We start from the raw sequence: 21,715 nt of genomic DNA on the forward strand, positions 1-21,715 counted from the left end.
ATGTATATTTATTATGTTCTATGTATAGTTTATTAATATAGTTTTAGTAATTTACTTTATTAAAACGTTTTGTATAATTATGTTATATATGTATATAAGACCGAATATTTAGTTCTTATGTTATGATTTACTTTGTTTTGTATACATTATTTTCTTTTGTCGTAATTAATTTTCATGCACTTTAAACGATAAGAACTATTTTTAATTTGTCTTGTTTCTGTTTCAATAATTTTGAAAATTTTGTATTTCATTCTTTTTTGGGATATAAATAGACTTTTACTATTGAGTTTTTTCTATGTTTATGGTCATAAATATGTTTTAAGTATAATTTTTCAATATGACAGGATGGAGGAGAAGGTCATGTAGGAACTGTTAGAAATTTTGAATCTCCAGAAGAAGTAGTTGTTGTTTGGGATAATGGTACAGCAGCTAATTATCGCTGTTCTGGTGCATTTGATCTTCGAATTTTGGATTCAGCTCCGACTGGCGTAAAACATGATGGAACAATGTGTGATACGTGCAGACAACAACCAATTTTTGGAATTCGTTGGAAATGTGCAGAATGTGGGAATTATGACCTTTGTTCTATTTGTTATCACGGAGACAAGCATCACTTAAGACATAGATTTTATCGTATAGCAACACCTGGAAGTGAAAGAGTATTATTGGAGCCACGACGTAAAAGCAAAAAGGTATTAATTCACTTCTTTAAATGTTATATTAGTATCATCATCATTATAATAGTAATATAACTTATCTTTTTATATATGATGTTAGATTGCAATTCGTGGTATATTTCCTGGTGCCAGAGTTGTAAGAGGTGTTGATTGGCAGTGGGAAGATCAAGATGGTGGAAATGGTCGAAGAGGTAAAGTTAATGAAATTCAAGATTGGTCTGCAGCTAGTCCACGTTCGGCAGCCTATGTTATATGGGATAATGGTGCCAAAAATTTGTATCGCGTTGGTTTTGAAGGAATGGTTAGTTTAAAAGATAAATTATTAAGTACTATCATAAATCAGACGTAGCTATGTGAATTATAAGAGTAAGTATATATATTTAAAGAATAATATGGACAATTAGTGATTGTTAATGTTTCAGGCGGATTTAAAAGTTGTTAATGATGCTAAAGGCCAAACAGTTTACAGATATCATTTACCACTATTAGGTGAACAGGGTCCAGGTCGCACTGGCGCCCATGGATTACAAATTGGAGATCAGGTTATTGAATATCATGATTACTATAAAACAATATAATAAAATTCCTAAAAATAAAAGTAATAAATAAAGTTGTTTGTTTTGTAGGTTAATGTTGATTTAGAATTAGAAATCGTACAATCGTTACAACACGGGCATGGTGGTTGGACGGATGGTATGTTTGAGTGTCTTGGTACTACAGGGACTGTTGTTGGTATTGATGAAGATCACGATATTGTTGTGTCCTACCCAAGTGGAAATCGATGGACCTTCAACCCTGCTGTATTGACAAAAGTACAAATACCAGTCCCTGTTACTAGTTCAAGTTCTGACAACCAAACATTTGCGGTTGGTGATTTGGTACAAATATGTAACGATATAGAAAAAATAAAACGACTTCAACGAGGTCATGGTGAATGGGCTGAAGCAATGGCACCGGTACATTATATAAAATTCTCTAGAATATAGATTTTACAAAAATACAAATTAATTTTAAATAATATGTATAATATTGTATAATATTTATGTTTTTATAGACTATGGGAAAGATTGGTAGAGTTTTGCAAATTTATCACGATGGGGATTTAAAAGTAGAAGTTTGTAGTACATCTTGGACATATAATCCTCAAGCAGTTACCAAAGTTGCAAGTAGTGATGGTAGTGTACCAGGAAATAGCAGTGGGGGTATGTTTAAAATGTATTTAATTTATTTGCATCATTTCCTAAAATTTGGGAGAGAGATTAACATTTAAAAAATTTTTCAGAACGTCTATCAGCGTTGTTAAAAAAATTGTTTGAAACGCATGTTTCGAGCGATGTTAATGAAGAGTTAGTAAAAACTGCTGCGAATGGTGATGCAGTTAAATGCGAAGAATGTTTAAAGAGACCCGAAGCTGATGTGAATGGCGTATTTTCGGGTCATACTGCTTTACAAGCGGCAAGTCAAAATGGTCACCTAGAAGTCATTAAAATTCTCCTCCGTTATAAAGCAGATGTTGAAATTGAGGTAAGAAGAGAACTAAGGTTTTTTAATTTATTATTATTTTAAGAATAATCTATGCAATATATATATATTACCATTGGAAAGTTATATATTTAAGGATACTTAATTATTAGGTATATTGAAAGTAAACGATTTATGATACATTTAGGATAAAGATGGAGATAGAGCTGTACATCATGCAGCATTCGGAGATGAACCGGGCGTAATGGCATTATTAGCTGGTGCTGGAGCTGATTTGAATGCTAGAAATAAAAGACGCCAAACTGCCCTCCACATCGCGGTTAATAAAGGACATGCCGGTGTAGTGCGCACGTTATTGGAGTTGGGATGCCACCCAAGTTTGCAGGTAAGTAATAATATGTATTTTTACATGTATATCCTTTCCAATATGTATATTTTTACACGCATTTCCTTTTCGATATATTTGTTCCTATATACATTTTCTTATGTATATAAGTTTAGTATAGGACTTTTAAATTTCTTTACGAAATTTTAATTGATTTAAAAGTAAAAATATTATTGAACACCGAACTTAATAGATTTAATATTATAATTGGAGAGATTAATATTAAATATTGTTAATACTTTTAATTAAATTTATATATTATAGTAGTGACTTATTGATTAATATAAGTCTCTTTTAGCTTTTGGAAATTACATTACTTGCACTATAATATATTAGTAAATCTATTGTTTCTTGTGTAATAATTTCGGTAAAATAAAGAAAATTAAAAATACAATATATTGATATTTTAATTCAATATATACACTTTTCTTATTAATATATATAGAGTGATTATTGGAGATACGTTGTATTTCTAGAATAGGATATACATAATATAGATATTGGGCAGTCATTCTTAATAATCACTCTTTATGATAGATTTACACAGTATTTTTATTTCGATGCTATTACATTTGAATAAATTGCAATCTCAAAAGTTTACTTATTATTTGATTTCTAATTTTTTTTCCATTAAATTTCATTACAATATGGTATATACATTATATCTATAAAATTCTAATAAAAAAAGAGAATTGTAATTTTAGAAATATTTTAAGATGAATTATTTACGATTACGTTACTTCTCAGTGATTTATGACAATATGGATTCACTTTCCTTTCCTTATATTTAGCTTCTTATATACTTAAATTTTCATTCGATTGCTTATCTGTTAGTTTAAGCATTTCGAAAAGTTTTGATTCGTAGCTTTTTTGAATTTCAATCATAGTATAATTTTAATATCAAATTTTATTGCATTATTTCTTTTTCATTCATTATTTTTAATTACACAAATAGAACGTATTTCCACAATGTTTCCTTTAACATTAATGAATTTTCAATTTTATTATTATTATACATCAGAAGTTATCTATAAGTTCATTGTATTTTCTAGAATTTAGTATACGGACCTTGTGACTTGGTTTTTGATTACCTGCTCTTATTTTTGTTATGGTTTAATAGAATTTTAGGGAGTTGATATTATTGTTATCATATTATCTCGTTCTTCTATATGTTTTCGATACTGTTACTAATTAATAGCGAAATTTATCGCGTTACACTTATTTGTTTAAAATAGTGCAATTATTTTAAATCTAATTACGATAGGGTTTATAGCATTACATTATTATAATTTTATTTGCATTCGAGCAATAGAAACATTTCGCAAACTATTGACTAATTATTATTTAAAGTAAGTAAAACTAATGTTTAACATACATTTTTGTTAACAACTTCTGAAGCATAAAACGTTAACTTTTACGTTTATCTCACGATTAATTAAGAAAATATAATTCCTATTTATTTTATATAAGTAGTAATATATTGAATATCATGTAGATTACCTATGATTTATATAATTTACGGAAAAATAAATTTATGCTTTTATACACGAGCGATCATTATTTAAAATTTCAATAATATATACTTCTCATATTATTGAACCTATAAAAACATACATATACACATGTATGTGTTGTACGTGTTTCGTCATTGTTAATTCGAAAAATCTCTTACATATGGAACATTCAGTATGGTTATTTAATTTTTTATTCCGCTAGTGGGCAATTTCGCGTGTCTACTGCGAATTTTTCTACCTCGGCTTAATTACTCAGTCTCCGGAACCGTAAGGTCGTCGTTGTCATCACCGTCGTCGTCGTCGTCGTCATCGTCGTGCACAGACAGAGTTCCACGTACGAATGTGAATTAGTGTTAATTCACCTTTGTTACATGGGTATCTCCTCATTTGCAGGAGACTTAATTAATTCAGTTATCTGCCTGGAGGAAGCCTCGAATTCCACCTGCGTTACGAGTGTCGCAGGATTGTGTTTGAGAATACGTGTTGCGCATAATCAAGCCCCGCTCTCTGTACATTTGGTGTCCGGGCAATGGGGTATAACACAGAGAATTTCTATTTTCCTTCGAAACAATTCAAACCTGAAGACAACTGGGAGCGTTTTCTGCGATAAACAACACTTACGTGCTTGGAATACGCTCTCGAGGATCGACTTCCCCTTTTGTTTCTCGCATTTTTCCCCTCCCAGATAATACTGTCCTTTCAGCCTATCCCGAGCCACTATCATAACACGAAACGTTTTAAGAACTCGAAACGGAGGAAGGATACGCACGCTCGGTTTCAGATGAAGTTTTGGATAGAAGACGATTTTCGGACACCAAGTTACGCGGCTTTATACTTAAGAAGCTTGTACACTACCGCTTAAGAGTTTTCGGACGCTCGGTTATTTTCTTCGCGTCATATCTATTTTTGCGCTTACCAGGATTTATTAACGTCTCGTTTTAAGTCTAGCGCAATTCTCTTCAGATTTATAAAGGCTCTCGGTTTTAATCTTACCCTAGATCTTGTCCTGAATCTAATGTTGAAGCACGAGCCTTGCCGGGATTCAACGAGGTCTTGCTTAGAACTAATCTCGAACTCGCTTAGAACTTTAACTTATTTTCGTGTATCTGCGAGCTGAATGTACATTCCTGGATTCCATCTTAGCTTCTTGCACCGATCCACTCACATACAAGTACAAACTCTCTTCTTTAAGTGAATGATCATCGTAAGCTTGTATAAACTCCTCGATAATTTCAAACGAATATTTACGTGGTTTTGATATTTCAAAGAGTATTTTCTACCATATCGATCAAGTATCTGCGATAAAATGTAGCGGTATGTTCACTTAATATGTTATAATTTTAATCAGTTAGTAACTTTAACCATCGTTAGAAAATTTTTGTTGAAAATCAATTCCAATATAGAGGGATGACATTACGAGGAGTTATAGCTTGCGAGTACTGCGCAGAAATAATTATTTTTCAGACTCTTTGATCATTCAAGAGTTTCCTTCGCGTTCGTATTCTTCTAAATTTTTAGAATCTTGGAAGTTAAGTCGTTGAGGCTCGAACCTCGTCGAGAGGATTCATTAAACGGGCATATTAGAGATTCTTTGAAACGCCAGCACACTAGCAATTACAATAAATTATTGCAAAACCTTGTGTTCGTATAACGCTCTTTTCACAGGTAAGGAAAGTAATTAAGAAAGTTAGGTAATGCGTCCTCTCATTTTCATAATCACCGCGCGAAATGGTATAAATTAACAGTAAACGTAAATCAAGGACGTTTTTAAGGGCTGCGGGTTGATCAGTTAGCTGTGTACCGCTGCAATATACCAAGTTTATATAAGGCGTACGATTTTCTTTAAGAACTTGTTTACATCTCTCTGAAACAAGAACATTTTAAAGATCTTCTACTCGAAGTATCAAATTTTCCACCAGATCAGCCGAATTTTCACTCTCGAAGCTTTGAACGATCTAAATCATATAGTAAAAATATACGGAATTATTATTGTCATATGGGATTGAATGATTCCAACTAGTCGTCGAAGATAGAAAAGCGAAAAGATCCCAAGAAACGCGAGAAATTATTTTGGAAGCTTGCAAGAAAATTGTCTACCAAACGTATAATGCTTGCAAAAAAATAATGCTTATTTTTGCAATTTGTAATAATTTTCTACTCTTACCCCTTGAAATCCTCTTTTCACGAATCTCACGTTCTTCTAACATGGGACTGAATTATTTTGAGTTGTGACGCTTTTGAAATACACGCGCCAGTTGCCAATGAATTAAAATTAAGTAATTTCAAGTTGCATGTGCACTGTACTGTTGTCTGACGTATAACACGTTTATATGAGATTTCTTCAAGCGTTCATATAGTTTGTACAGATGCGAATAGATCGATATCTTTATTCACCGACGAATGTTGTCGCATGATCGAATCGTTGCTTGGTTAATCGAAAAGTAGACAATCGTGATGCTAAAGGGGATCATTATAATTTACTAATGACGACTAATCGTTTCGTAGAAACCATATTTTGTCAACTCGATCTCTTGGACAGCGTGTTTCAACCATTTTATTTCACGAACACGATCAGCATTATTGCGCGCACTATAATTGAAGTCGATCGTGTCCGCTACGTTGATCAATACAGTTAAATAAATCTGGCGAATAAACCGTGGTAATCGGTATCGCCGCGTAATCGTACGAGCGAAACCGCATAGCCGATGTTTATGACGATTATTTTTTAACGATTTAATCTGGCCAATTAATAACGATCGTCCCATAAATTTGGAAATCCCACGAATGAAAGAGTAACCTCTACTCTATCTAGATCGTTCGTTCATTATCGTTAGACTGCGGATATTCGCGCGGAACTTTTACCAAAGAAATAGAATCTAGGCAGAGATTTCTTTCGCTCGTTAAATATTACAACCAGCGGCATACTTTGGGTATCTTATATATCTTTATATTATATGCATTCAATACGCTTGTTTGTAATTTTAAAATTCCCATAAACGTGAAAAAATCCGCCGTCTAATTATTCAGAAACGTTCGCGAATTTGCCAATGCATTACTATTGAAAATACGATCAATCCGAGTATAAAACGCGAACAGGTTTTGAGAGTATCGTCTTTGTATTCGGTCAACCGCGTGATCCGAAGGGGTTGGTAGGGGATGAAGTAAGAACGAGACACCCGGTAGCCCTTTGCTCCGTCGTGCGAATAATGCATTCAGTCGAGCTAGGAGACTTTGCGCCGCTGCGACGTCTTCTATCCGAGAAAATGGTTCGCAATTTCGACATGGGGCGAGGTAGGAGTTGGAAGAGTGGTGTGCCTATAGCCCGTATGGCCCCTATTACAAATCCAATACCCACCTAGCAGAATGGTATACGGCGTCTTTTTTCTCTTTCTTTCTTCGTCTTCTCTCTTCCTCTTCCTTTTCGTCTCTTTTCTCTGCTCGCTCAATCTATCTCACGACCGGTGTACCTGCTAGGCTAGAGCCGCATCCTGGTGCGATGCCGCTATAAAACATATTCGCTGACAGCGACAATATTCCCCTTGGTGCAGAGTCGACAGAAGTAACGCTCTTGGCTGATGGCGCGGCCTGAAAGAAAATGTCCGCTTCGTGCGGCCGATCGCGCTCGAGGAATATCGCTTGTGATCGGTCGAAAAGGGCTATGCCAAAGATAGATAATTCAACTGGCTGGGGAATTCGAGTCACGAGTGAAGCGTTACGCCCTTCTGCAGCGGCGATCGCCTCGTAAATCTTTAGATTATTGCCACTTTTGCTGATGAGTGATTTAGCGCACGCTACGAGAAACGTAACGCCGCCTGTTGTTTGCGGATTTCGAGCGAATCTTCCGTTCCGGTTTATGGCTGATTTTCTGCGTCAGTCTTAGAACGCTTTGGCAGAAATTTGATAAATTCGTTACTGCCCTGTACGCTTTGCATAAGGAACAGTGAAATTTCTGTACAAGGACGCAGAAAAACATCCAAATGTAACTTTCTATGGCTATCTTTGCGAGGCTTACGTCCTTGAACCGAAACTCATTCCAAACCTTTTCCAATTGCGTTAAGTTAAAGAATTTCCTTTTATTCACCAAGTGGCGTAGAAATGAGAAGATCGACGAAGACGCGTTTCGATTATATGAATTTTTATTTCAATTCTCGTTAAAATACTTGTTTTCATCTGCCAAAACGTATGCTATATTTTTCCGTGTAATCTTCGTATTGTAACCACTGCGAGTTGATACCACTAAACACGATCCTCATGAGAGAACAAACATGTTCATCGAGAGGAATACAGGAATTGCTAATTCGCTCTATCTGATTACGAATTTTACTTGCAACTATACGATCTAGTTACGGTGCAGTAATGGTGGGTGTAAGCGACGTCGTACCATGTTAGACAGGGTAGAGGTTGTTGTGGCCGGTTGCACGAAAGCTGGCTCGTTGATTAAGAGACAAGAATGCTTCAAAAACGTATCGTCACTGACGGTGACGATATTGTCCTTGGAAAAGACTTAACAATGGGGGACCATTTGTTGATAAACGGGGGAAAAATATCGGTCCTTGAATCGCTGCGTAAAATGTTGGCTCTTAAAGCTCGTCTTACGACAGTGCCACGATAAATAAAGCGCCGTGATAGCTGCGATTTAGCTTAAATACAAATCAGCATCTATCTTCGTTTTAATAAACTGCTTGATAATTTCATGGAGAAGCAGGAAGACGATGACACAGAAAATATGGCCATTCTATATGTGTATATTTTATATCCTTTTTTTTTGTTGCGTTATCATAAAATTTCATTAAACTGCTAGACTCGAGTGAGAAATTATTTACGTGCACGAAGACGAGACAGTAAACTCATCGTGTGAAGTGGATCGCGACATTCCCAGGATTACGGTATTATTTGTTCAACTAATTCCAACAAAATCCTAAAAGCCAGTTTACAGAGACGCGAGATACGTTATCCTGTAAAATACAAGAGTAAACAGGTATTTGGGAGATTGGTATTTTTCGGTATGAAAGGAGCGCGAGAGCTAAGAAATTGTAGCGAAGCATGTATTGTCGCGGCTTGTTTTAAATTTCACGCGACCGCCCCTCTCAGAAATATGTTTACTCGCGAAACGCGTTCCTTAAGTTAACACGTACCATGCATGCGAAATATCTCGGCGCGCTTCCTGCAATCTTTATTCCGCCGCTATTAAGCATAATGTTCATCCAGAAAAGCGCTACTCAGATTCGGGGTTGCCAGACATTCATTTTGGTGTTACGGGGATATGTATGGGAACGAAGCGTAACCACGCGCTGTGCACCAAATCTCTCACCGTGCATTGGCTGCTCATCTTCTTTCGGAATAGAAAATAGGTTCAGCGTTAGATAAAGAGAAGCGACTCTGTTTGCCGGTCAATCCCTCGTGGACTTGGACAGAACGTTTTATATAAATACTTGAATAGATTGCTGACATAAACGGATTTAACACTTTGCTTTTGCAGAGAGATCCGCATCACACCCCAAAGGCGTATTCTTTTTCATTCTTTATGTAGTTTCGCAGAGGGCTTTCGCAGAATCTCGAGCCGCCCTCCTTGTAACCGTCAGATTCTTTGTAAAGTACTCTTTCTCAAAGGTTAGCATCAAACAAGCAAGACGTTTGAATAGCGCAACCAGGCGACGCGACGTTGCGTTGCGTTTCGTGTTTTATTAAGTTAACCCGAGGACAGAGAAGTTTTATGAAAGAAGCAAGAAAGTAAATAAGACGAGAGAATGGCTTTTCTTATTTTTTTCCTTTTTTACTTTTCGAGTTAACTACTTAGTTTATTCCGAGATGGCTCAAAGTGAAAAGGACCTGTTACATCTAAAGACGTTCGGTTGGCGAATTTTCGCAGAAGCCGACATACGATATTTTTAACATCCTCGATGTCTGAATATTACGAGTAATATCTTTAAAAATCCGAAGAGAGAAAGAGAGAGAAGAATTGTGATAACACGAGAGTTATGACAACGTATTGAACTTATTTTGCTGCCTTTCTGTAAAGAAGCGAAAAATGTGTCTCACCGTGTTCTTCCTCTTCGTACATATGCAAGCAACGAAATGATATAAATAAAGATTCAAAGTTTCAGGCTTTTCCTATCGGTAATTCAGCTTGAAATTCCTTCATCGTTTTTAAATCATTCTTTCCAGCGAGTTTTAAGTTTTCTTGTTTGCGTAAACTCGAAGGGAATTTCCCTCTGTAGAGGTTGAAAAATGCACGTGTCGAACGAATCGACGAATATATCTATAAAATGTTCGTCGGTAACGGAGTTAGCGAAACAGCGCGGCGCATTTCCATTTCAAACATCGAAATTTCCTGCATGTAGAAGGAAAACGAAATTCCTCGTATTGCTTCCGGTTATCCCGCGAAATTGATGGCGAGAATGAATTTATTTGTAATTTTTGGTGCGCGATACGTCTAAGGGGAAGAGCACTGTAAAACAAAATTCAAGCGGCGCGCGTATAATCTTGTTATCGGGGAGAATTTAAAATTGGCTCCGGGCTGCAAACCTTTATTCCGCGCAAACGACTTTAATACACGTAGACACACACAGGATGCTAGTTATTCTATGTTGGTTACAATTTTTGTTAGTCCGGAATTTAAGTCGTGGTTGTGTGTAGAAGTTGGTCGATATAAAGGACCACGACTGGAGGTTGCACATGTTTTGTACATGTATGTATATGTGTGGATGCAGTGTACGTTGTCGGGCTTGAAATGTCGGCAAAAGAGGATCGTAAAACGGCCAGGGTATTACGCTGTTAGTAGCGAAGTAGACGAGCTACACGTTGATTATTTTTACAGTTACGGTCTGTGCTCCATGGTCTAGACCAGTGGTTAGTGTGCCAGTCATCTTTTGTACCATGCTCCGAGAACACTTGAAAGCGTTTCCCGAGTGTTCGCCATTTGAATATGATAGAATAGAAACATCGCTGCCAGCTTCGTTTCGTTAAAGGAAGAATTAATGACGTTATCCTGGATAGTCGTGTAAGCTCTTGTCTCGCTGTATTTTTTTTTTTTATTTTATTCCCTGAAGGATATTTTGACATATGTATATTGGAAGATATTTCGCTTGTTTAAATGCGTAGGATGGAAACATATAAAGACAGAGGCGGCGGTAAAAGATAGAACGAGAACGTTACCTCTTTTCTTCGCCTTTGTATGAAATTGCTCGGAAAATCGTGTCTTCTAAAGGAAGAGAGATTCGCGTTCGAGGAGACTTCTCGAAGCTATAAATTTGAATTTGAAATTCGAAGCTATAATTTTCTACTAAAAATATAACTTACGTTAAAATTTAAGGCTTTACGCGGCGGAGTATAAGTGAAAAGATAGGTTTTACGTGGAATTCGTTGACAATATGTTGGATTTTAGAATTGCTCTTTTATAAAAGACATGAAATCTGATTTATCATGTGTACGCATAGAACGTGGAAAAGAATTCTTGTATAAACTAGAGAGCTGTAATATTAATCGTATGAGTTATGCTAGTGGAACATACCATGAGTCAAAGCTAATTCTAAAACTCTTAAAAGTGAAATTTCATTACCTGTGGCGGATAGATAACGCACGTTCGTTTACTTCAGTGAGTTGGGTAAAAAATGAAACGATAAAATTTATTTCGTTCTTGTTCCTGTAATTCTGTAATTTGCGTCCGCTATATTTCTGTAAAGATTATCATTTTTTTTTTAATTGACAGGTATTTGATATTAGAGGGGAGAAAGTATGAATTATCGAGGCATATCTGAAATTTCTAAGATACTAGTACCACCTTTTAAAGGCTAATGCGTTGCATTAGTACTTCTGCAGAGTTTAGCTTTCGCAAGGATAGTATTACATTTCTGAAATCAGGAGTAACCAGAGCGCAACGTTCAAATTAACTTTCTAGTTTAACCATCTTGCCTTAAGTAAAGTTAGATGTAGCCACGTACATGCCAGTAAAGTACTTTTCTGAGACTGTTTTAGCTCGTGTATCGCAATCTTTTTAGACGATGAAAGCTTTCACGATCTAAACTGTAATATTTTAAACGTTCACTGGCAAATAAATTTCGTGTGTCGAATACGCGAACATTAGCGCGAATCATATTCAAATAGCTAAATTCTCGTTTAGTTATGTTCCATCTTCGTAGGGCGGTTATCTTTTAGAATGAATTCTTTTAGCAATGATACTTGAAATTCGTTGAATTCTGTTTAAAATCGTGTCGTAATCTGAAACAATAACACTTTGGTGAGATACACGATTTATTTTAAATATTTCCGTACTGTGATATATTCTGTTATAAAATAATCATTATCATCCCGTATACTAATAAGCAAATATATTAAATGGTGGTTTGGAAAAATGATCCTTTCCTATGTTATATAAAGACTTTCGTGGATGATTATGCTTTGGCGTAAAGTTCATTCTCTCCTGTTTTATTTGTCAATTTCTTCCTAATCAATTTACATCATTGAATTTTATTGCATTCGCATAGTGATTATGAAAAAGTACCCCAGTTTATTAGTTTATTTAATATCTTTCTATTATTATTTCTCCACCTTTTACATCTTTTAATATCACGAAGTTCAAGGAAATTCATTATATTATGATAATAATCTGTTTCCTTTCTACTTCTTCCACTTCAACTTGTGTAACATATCTATTCACTTAATAGGTACGCTTTTTGTGCCTTGACGAAACATCAACTTACTTTGTTCATATTTCCTAATAATATTACCACTACGCAACTTCTACACTCCTTTTTTTCACCCCTTAGCCCTCGATGGTTTAACAACCAATTACTCGATGCATATTTCGAATCGTCCGGCAAAAGCTTTGCAATCTGTTCTCAGTTCCTCCGCTTTCCCTCCTTCTCTCTCTCTCTCTCTCTAACAAAACAAGGTCGAAAGTGTTTATCGAAAGCTGTAATAACGAAGCGAGATGGCCTGTACGAACCGACGAGCAGCGTTAAACTTACACCGGGCATTAGGAGTTCTTCAGCAGGCGAAGGTACGGGAACAAGAAACAGCAACAAACTCTTAGTCGACGGTGCCTGTTGTACTCAAGTACTTAGGGGGAGGTTTCTGTAGAATGGCGACCGTGCAAGTGACGGGCTGCTGCACTCAACCCGCAAAACTTGAGTATGTTTGTACTAGTGCGGAATTTTCGCGCAGCGGAACCTTTTGAAACTTGGGATCCTGGAGAACCGGTTTCCTCCACGAAATGAATTTCTTCTATAGATAGAAACTGATGCTTCGATCTGTCTGTTTCTCGTCCCTTGGTGCTCGAATCTTGCTACTTCTTTCTACTTTTTACGGTCCGTTGTCAGTTCTGGTTTTATCCTGGGATAAACGTAAGGAGAACTAAAGGTCTTTTTTGTAAATTTAAGAGCTATGTTTTACGCGATGCATTACTTACTTGCACGTGCGTGTATCGAGGTCGAGCGAATAAAAAAGGCACGAATTTCTTGATCGGGTAGAATATCGTTAGATTTCTCAATGATGGTGCGATTTGAAACAATTCAGTGATATTTTATATATTGCCACGTGCCAAGTTTTACTTGAGTAGAACGATATAGAATAATATTACGTAAACGATGAGATAGAATATGACGAAGGACGTGATCATTTTTGCGCTGCGGCATAGAATTTCATATTTTACTTTGCCGCAATTACTTGAAACTTTAAACGTTTTATTGAATTTTATAAATTCATAGATGCAGCAAATCTAAATTTCTTTATTTCTCTGTAGAATTTCAAAACGTTATACGCATTGTGTACAAGCTTATGAATCTTTAATATATCCACACGTCATCCATTTATTTACATATTTACTTTGTATAAACGTTCGTTGATTTAGGATTACGTGAACGTCATATTCATTTACTTTATACGAAAAAATTGGATGTATCGTCGTTTTGTATTAATTGTGCTTTGATCGTAAACCCTAGAACGTCTTTTGTGCTTCTATATATTATACCATTAAATTACCAATGTGTGTACTGATATTCTCACGCGGAAAACGTATTAATTCATTAAGAAAATTATAAAGAATTATTCACATACTTTCTCCTGCTAGATCATATTTTAATATTAATTCCTCTTCTTTAAAATATAACTTAGAAAATTTTAATCGATCATTACAACCGCTAAAATTTTTCAGACAAACTGACCTTCTTTAAAACGTATAATATTTAACCTGTAATTTCTATCGAAGCGGTAACAATCTGTTATAGCGATTGATTTGACAGTCAGTATTTTAGGAATTTAGAAAGAACTTCAAGTGATTAAAATTAAATTGTGATTTTTTATGGAATATACATAATATCCATAAAATATACAAAATATCCAAAATATTATTCTGTATAGTATTCGTTATGATATTTAGTATGCGAAAAAGATCTCTGTTTTTGTTTTCCCTTCTGTTACTTATATTCGTAAAAATATAAATTTCGAAATATTTAATAGGTTTATCAAAACCAATCAATATTATATCATATGATAAATAAATTTGAATAAATACTGGCAGTCTAAATAATAATAATTAAGACACGACCTTCGATTTTAATTACGAGCTGTGCGATAGTAACGCGTAATAAACATAACAGATAACTTTTATGCGGTATAATGGCGAGCGATATTTTTACGCTCAACAACATAGAATCGTAAAACTGACAAAGTCGTAGAATTCTGTTACGACCTGTTTTCTTCGACTTTCATCTCGTTTCTCGTTTGCTTTCGATGTACATATCTATTCTCATGGTGTGACTGCATTTGTATTTTGCACGTGTTCACACGATCTTGCTCTATTGTGCCGCATTAACGTGGCTTGATGCGAACTCAACGAAGTCTCGAAAGTTAGCTCGTAAATTTTAGTTGATACTCATGTTGGTTGCGGCATAGCGGCGGGTTATCGATGGCACGAAATAACGGCTTGCAACTTTTGTAATAAAATTTCCCCTAATACGAACGTAAATCGAGGCGGGAATTCTTGATTAGAAATTTCCTGTCGATAAAAATACTGCCAGCTTTCTGTGAACTTTAGAAACTCTGCGAAACTCTTTTCAAATTTGTCTAGCCAATTACAGGTGTTTGATTGTGTCAGCACAATATTTGGTCTCGTTGCTGATTGTTATTGGACTCCAGGTTAGAGAATCGTGTATATCTAGTTGTAATATCTAGTTGACGTAATGCAAACATTTTGTAGGAGAATGTCAATAATGTTGTATCAATAGCGAGGAATTGCAAGACTATGATGTGCAATAATATGTTATGTATTCGAACTGTGTATAATGATATACCTGCATATAATGTATTCCGAGCGTCCTGATTACTAAAGAATCGTTTTAACAAATTAATTTCCATCGTAATACAGATTCTCCTTGTCTTTTCTTTCTTTGTATATTATTTTTGAAGTATGTTATAATTTTAAAATACGTTTGATTAGATTATCGTTGTTGCGTGTGCTCGAGGTTTCAATTTTGTAACAATGCGTAATAAATATTTCCATCGAGTAGTCTATGAAAATATTAGTGGCATTCTTTTGTAAAATTTGTCTTTGGCAAAAAATGTTCGTGATACTATTCGTCATGTAATTTCATTTACGTTAATTTTAACAAATTCGTCGGATATTTGCGAGACGAAATTATGAAATTAAATAATAAATAATAATAAAAAAATTAAATAATAATTAAATAAAAAATCAGTTTATATTCATCGTAAATATTTCGTATACTTTTGTAAGACATAATGCAAAAATGTTCTTAATTAAAATATCAAGCTTAATTACGCGGGGTAGGAGTAAATAGGTTATTGTAATTATTTCGTTAACAAATGATTGCATAATTAACATGGTGAAAAACGTTGTTGTTTCATCGTGAGGAACTTTGTTCGCTTGTAATACGTAAAAACGTGCGTACAAGTCAAACGCCAGTGGTACGAACGTGAAAACGTACAGGCACTTCGGTTTATAGAACGTGCGTTTTCTGCCAGTCGTAGTTACGCTCCAAATGCATGCATACCTCGTTTTGTGGCTTTGACGCGTACATGCGCCTGTAAAGTTGCATCACCATTATATAACAAAACATTGCTGTACATGTAACATTCGCAACATGCTTCTGTAATTTGTTGCTATAACTCGCCCGCTACTTAAACTGCGTTTACTCTACATGTACAAAACGTGTTACGCGTATAGCAAAGTTATACAACGCGTTAAAGAAAAATCTTACGTAATATAATGCAAATGTCAACGTAACGCATTTTTGTGCAACTTGTTTGTCTATTCGATTGTCGGTAGACTTTGAAAAATCAAAGGAAATCGCATTGCCAGGCGCTCCAAATATACACTATATACGTACGCAACTTGCTAAAAATGTTATACGTATAGTTACGTAACATTTTTCTTTAATATGCTATATAACGTGTCTTATTATACCACGGTGTAAACGAAACTTAAAAGCGCGAGAAGAACGTTCGAAAAAGTATCGTTCGACAGCGAAAGAAGTTTCCATTTTTTTTTTCTTTTTTTTTTTATAGAACTCGAAGCAGCCGTTGACTGCTCGTCACTCGCAGTTACTGCGATACTTTGGTCATTGTTGTAAGTCCGAGACAAATGTCGAAGAATGCTCCAACGTATGTACATTACGAGCTTATTCGTTCGAAATGTCGTTGGAACGGTCAGTTTGATAGTTGTAGATTTGGTGTTTCACGCTTCACTACCCGACCAAACGTTTCTGCACGCACTTTCTTGGGTACTTTATTTCACGGTTTGTTAAAATTGCCCATTACGAGAGTAGAATTCGCGGGGAAGCTTCTTTTATTCTTTGCAGGGCTACGCTGACGAGATATGTACATACCTGGGATAACCGTATACGCTATCATAAAAGATAAAAGCGACGTATAAGTGGGCTTACGTTTAATTTTTATTGTTCGACGTTTTGTGACCAGTATAGTAATGCGTAATGTTAAGAGTGATATTACTTATCTTTAGGTCTCCGTGGAATTTGTCAGGTTTGTCGAACTCATTCTTACATTTTTTAATTTGGTATTTACTAGTATTTAACTTTTGAGGGAGATCGTGCGTGTCGACGTGCATATTTTCTTCAACTTTTGCGTCAAATTTCTTTCGCAATGCCTGCATTTTCCGAAGGATTACCGCTCTAATGTCTTAGAAATTTTGCATTTTGTCAACTTTCTGATGGCGGTGAAAATTTGCGGTAACGGAACTTCGAGAAAGGGAAAAAGTCATATGCATAGAACAGCGTCATAAGTTCTTCGTGGTTCTTTTCGCGACTAAATTTTACACGGTCCTCATCCTGTTGGATTTTTCAACTTTCCGTGGTCCATTGATCACGCCAACTTACGGAAGATTCATAGCAACCACGAGGCAACTTTGAGACTTCTGATTCAGTTGTCATTTGTTAAACCGAGGTGGAAGTTCTCCGCGGAGATATCGTTTCATATTTTATCCGTCGTCTTCGAAAGAATTGTTCTACATGGGACGTAAAAGAGGACGTAAAGAATTGTACGACCCCTCGAATTTTAACGAGAGTTTAGTACGAAGCAAAGAAAGGGTTACCATATCGAAACTATTTTGCAAGACATTTAATTTTCAGTGGAAAATAAGTAAACTTAAATTGTATTAAATCGTACAAGGAAGAATCTTGAATGTTTAAAATACTATCCTTTTCAGAAAATTTTTGGAATTTTTAGAATTTTTTTCTAGTGAAATTACAAGACTTTTTAAATCCGGCTTTTGCATAAACGTTTATTAATGTTTGAAAAATATTTATCATTATTGTTGAGTAGAATGGAAATATGCTTGCTTCATAGAAACGCGTAAAGTGTGAAACTGAAAGCATGGACAAATTTTTTTTGCAGTTAATAGACATTTTAATGTCACCTTTTCATTCCATTTAAAAGTTTCGGTAAAATATTCTTGCAAAAGTATTTGTCAAATCATTCGATTCTTTAAATATCATTTTAACATTTCCTCGACGTTTTTATCATGATACATTTTTATTATGAACAACGCACCAATGTCGTTTTCAGAAAATGGGGAGAAAGATGGATGAATTTTCTCATATTAGATGCAATGTAATATTATTATTCCTCATAAGACATTAATCGGTACCCTCCGTACAAAACATACAAATTTCATTACTAGTTAGAAGACCAATCGGCTTCTGTAATGTGTTAAAATCGTAAATATATATATTCGGAAAAATGTGGCGAATTATAATCGAGAATTAATTCTTTTCCTTTTTCGGCTGATCATAGCGAAATTTAGGAAATTTCTATTCGCGTGTTGCCTGTTCAACCTGAGAGTTGGCGGTACTAGTTTGCTCGCAGAGCCGATCCAACGTCGTCTATCCTTAATAGACTATATTATCTCCCGACCGGGAAGTCCGGGTAATTTTAAAAGTTCCCTCGTATCGGCCCCATGGTGACGCCTCCGGCCCTTTCCACGAGGAATGAGAGATAAAAGCATGGTAGAGCGAAAAGTGATCATAGGAGGCAAAATGCTCCGGTTTGAAGCGAGAAGGGATCGTCTTCCTACGAGCTGGATACTTTCTCAGCCTTTTTCTCCGCGAACCGAATATCGCAGCCCCGCAGCTACTCACTTCGAAAATAGAAATTATCGCTGAGCTGGCTGCTTTTGACAGTAGAATCTTTGTTATCGACTAAAACCTATTCTTTGACAAGGTTCCACTCAACTGATTACTAATTTGTTTACTTGTTTATTTTTCCACTCGTAGCTTTGAACCAGACGTAGTTTATATAGGAAATACGATATGCTTACACGCATGTAGTTCGGATAGTATAGTAACTTCGAACTTGGGATTAGGTAATTGTTGCATTTCTCGTTTCCATATGTTTTTTATTCGTTGTTTACGTGGATTTGCAGAGTAACGAGAATTGAAGATAGATCGAATTTAGAGAACACTGTGTATCTAGTTTAAGGAAATTGTGAAAAATGTTTGTTTATTTGATGTACGCGCGCGTGTGTGTGTGTGTGTGTGTTAGGAAGTTTTTAAAGTGAAGATATGTGTTATATTATTTTACTTAATGTTAATATTCGTGTATTTCTTGATCCGTTCATTTTTAATAAAATTTAAGACAAATTCTGTTACGTTGAATGACTTTTATCTAGCGAGGATGTTTGTTAATTAATAGCGTTCTATTTAAAACTAAAAATTCTTTAAAAAATATAACGCGCACACATTGTTCAACATATACGTACAACAAGTATGAAATGTATATGCGGAGAACTTTTTACTAAGAAATTATCATATCTCGTTGAAAATTTTGCAATTAGGACAGCAAGGTTACACGGTTTTTAACCAATAAGAGGACGCGTTCGTGATGTTCAATTATACTCATCTTTGTGTAGTCCCCTTCTATTACTCGGGTAGCTTGCTAAAGCAACAGCTACTTTTCGCAACTGAAGCAGGAAATATAAATGCGTCGAAAGGTACGAAGCTTACAGCTTGAATGAAGATACTAAAAAGTAATCCAAAGTATTCGCTGCACGTCATTTCCTCTTTTGTTTGAACTGTAACCTGTGCGCATGTGTGTAAACGGATAGCAAAGCGCAAAAAGAAGACAGACGAGGGAAGCGCAAAAAGGGTGTTTGCACAGGTGGATACGCATTATTTTGTCACTAACGTTGCATTAGCGCGTGTTACAACGTATGTACCTCTCTTTGTTTCACTTATTTTTTCACATGGAACACAGAATACCAGATGTAATCATCTGTGTTCCTATTATCCTTGTTACATACATTTGTTATGCTTTCCATGTAAAACATTATCGTCATTCTTCCATAGAGTACAGTAAATTATAAATTAATTTTACTTGCTGATTCTGCTGCGTGTAAAAGTAAACGATTTCACATGCATATTTTATCTAACTTTTGCTTGGTTAGTTTGTATTTCATTATGAGCGGGGTAAATTTATTTGATCGAGAAGACATATTACCTGAACCGTATTTATATCAGTTTAAGTTACTCTCAATTATTTACAAAGAAAGATTAGAATATATATTTTATTACGAAGATTTATGAAATTTCATAGAATCGTAATATTTACGTGGAAGAACAGTGACGAGAAAAAGGATCGAATAATTCCTCGGAATTAGAATCTCTTTCGTAATTAGAATGTTAAAAAGCAGAATTTCTTAATTTAAATTAACCAGAAAAGATTATCAATGAAATATCGCGTTAACTTTGGATCTTAATGGGTTTAAATCAAAGTTACCAGAGTTATTAAAGTTAGAGTGTATCTGGTTACACACGAAGGGAGTTTGATTAAACTTTGACATTTCCACGAGAGTGCTATACCAAGATATAATTATATCGGGAGTAAAATTTAGTAAAATTATAGATGTTTTATAGTTTTGTCACGGAGTGTACCCTGGATGTGGCGGCTGTGGCAGGGTCCGATCGGTCTTCGTGTGGCGTCAGTGTTAACGATTCGATCAAAGTTTGGCATAATGGAAAAATCCGGTAAGCGCGCTCCGCGTAAAAGGCGAAAAGTTGCCTGGTTCCTCGAACGCTCTGTAAGACGGTGACGTTCTTCGTCTTTCAGAAAATTTCAAATTCCCGGTAATCCACCGGGAAATTTCTACGGCGTTCCCGTTGGGACACACAGCCGCTTTTATCGGGCCCGTCGGCGAAACGAGACCCGAGAAACGTATTAAAATGCATGGCCTGTCATGAAAGGAGACGAATTATTATATAGTCGAAATAATTTACGGCCAATGGCTATTCGATGGCCTAACATCGTTTCATAATCTTTTCCTCGATCTATTTAGCTGCAACAAATTGTTTACGTAGTTCTATCTTTTCTCTCTACTTTCCTATTTTCACAGAAGTGTATGTTACGATTTTAATGCATTGTAATGAATTTTTAAGCAAATTGCAAAGTATACACCGTCGATCGTACATATCGGGACATTTGTTGAATAACTCGAACAAATATTATTTTATTTATCTTATTTTCAACTGTGGCTGAAGTTCAATTTTGTTAGAAAGATCTGTACACTTCTGAACATCAAAATACATTATTCTATGTACTTCTACAAAATTCTCTATATTCTTACAGTTGTCTGGTATATATAACTGTATAACTGGAAGAAAAATTATTGTCAAGTAATGTTCATCGTTAGGCAATAATTACAACGCTAAACTGGTAATGATGTAACAGATCATTGATTTCTGGGAAATCAATATGCTGGAACACAATTTCACATACAATACCAGATGGCAGAGAACACGTTACAACGGGCCATTTAACTAGGGTTTATCTGGGGGGCAGGGAGGGCCCATTAATATTTCATTCGCTAATGCGAGACGCTGGTCGAGCACTCTATGTACTTCACCGTCCTAACACTAATCGTGATCCAAACTGTCAAGTACAGAGTACATACTTACAGCGATGTCTGCAGCATTAGTTAAAGTAGGACATTCCTTTTCGTTCAATGGAAATATTCACTTATCGGAAAACGAAGAATCCCGTTAACGTATTAATAGTCACGGTCGTCATATTATCTATTTTATGGTTAAAGTATGGCCAGATACAGCGACGACTAGACTGCGAATTTTTCTGCATATTCATATTTTTGTGAGTATAACGTGCAATTTTATTTCGTGCAATTTTACCCTTTCAAA

The 21,715-nt window shown here is 35.4% G+C and overlaps 1 protein-coding gene across 8 annotated transcripts in view; it reads left to right on the forward strand.

Moving 5' to 3' along the window:
• Positions 1-21,715, forward strand: part of LOC126916983 (E3 ubiquitin-protein ligase MIB1) — a 441,377-nt gene that overhangs the window by 678 nt on the left and 418,984 nt on the right. For all 8 annotated transcript variants that reach the window (XM_050723359.1, XM_050723360.1, XM_050723361.1 and 5 more), the window contains exons 2-8: positions 345-692; positions 778-978; positions 1,100-1,219; positions 1,304-1,633; positions 1,732-1,879; positions 1,960-2,201; positions 2,347-2,544. In XM_050723359.1, the coding sequence (XP_050579316.1) occupies positions 345-692; positions 778-978; positions 1,100-1,219; positions 1,304-1,633; positions 1,732-1,879; positions 1,960-2,201; positions 2,347-2,544 (1,587 nt within the window). The remainder of the gene's footprint in view (positions 1-344; positions 693-777; positions 979-1,099; positions 1,220-1,303; positions 1,634-1,731; positions 1,880-1,959; positions 2,202-2,346; positions 2,545-21,715) is intronic.

This window comes from Bombus affinis, chromosome 5 (assembly GCF_024516045.1).
Source record: "Bombus affinis isolate iyBomAffi1 chromosome 5, iyBomAffi1.2, whole genome shotgun sequence".
NCBI classification, from domain to species: Eukaryota; Metazoa; Arthropoda; class Insecta; order Hymenoptera; family Apidae; genus Bombus; species Bombus affinis.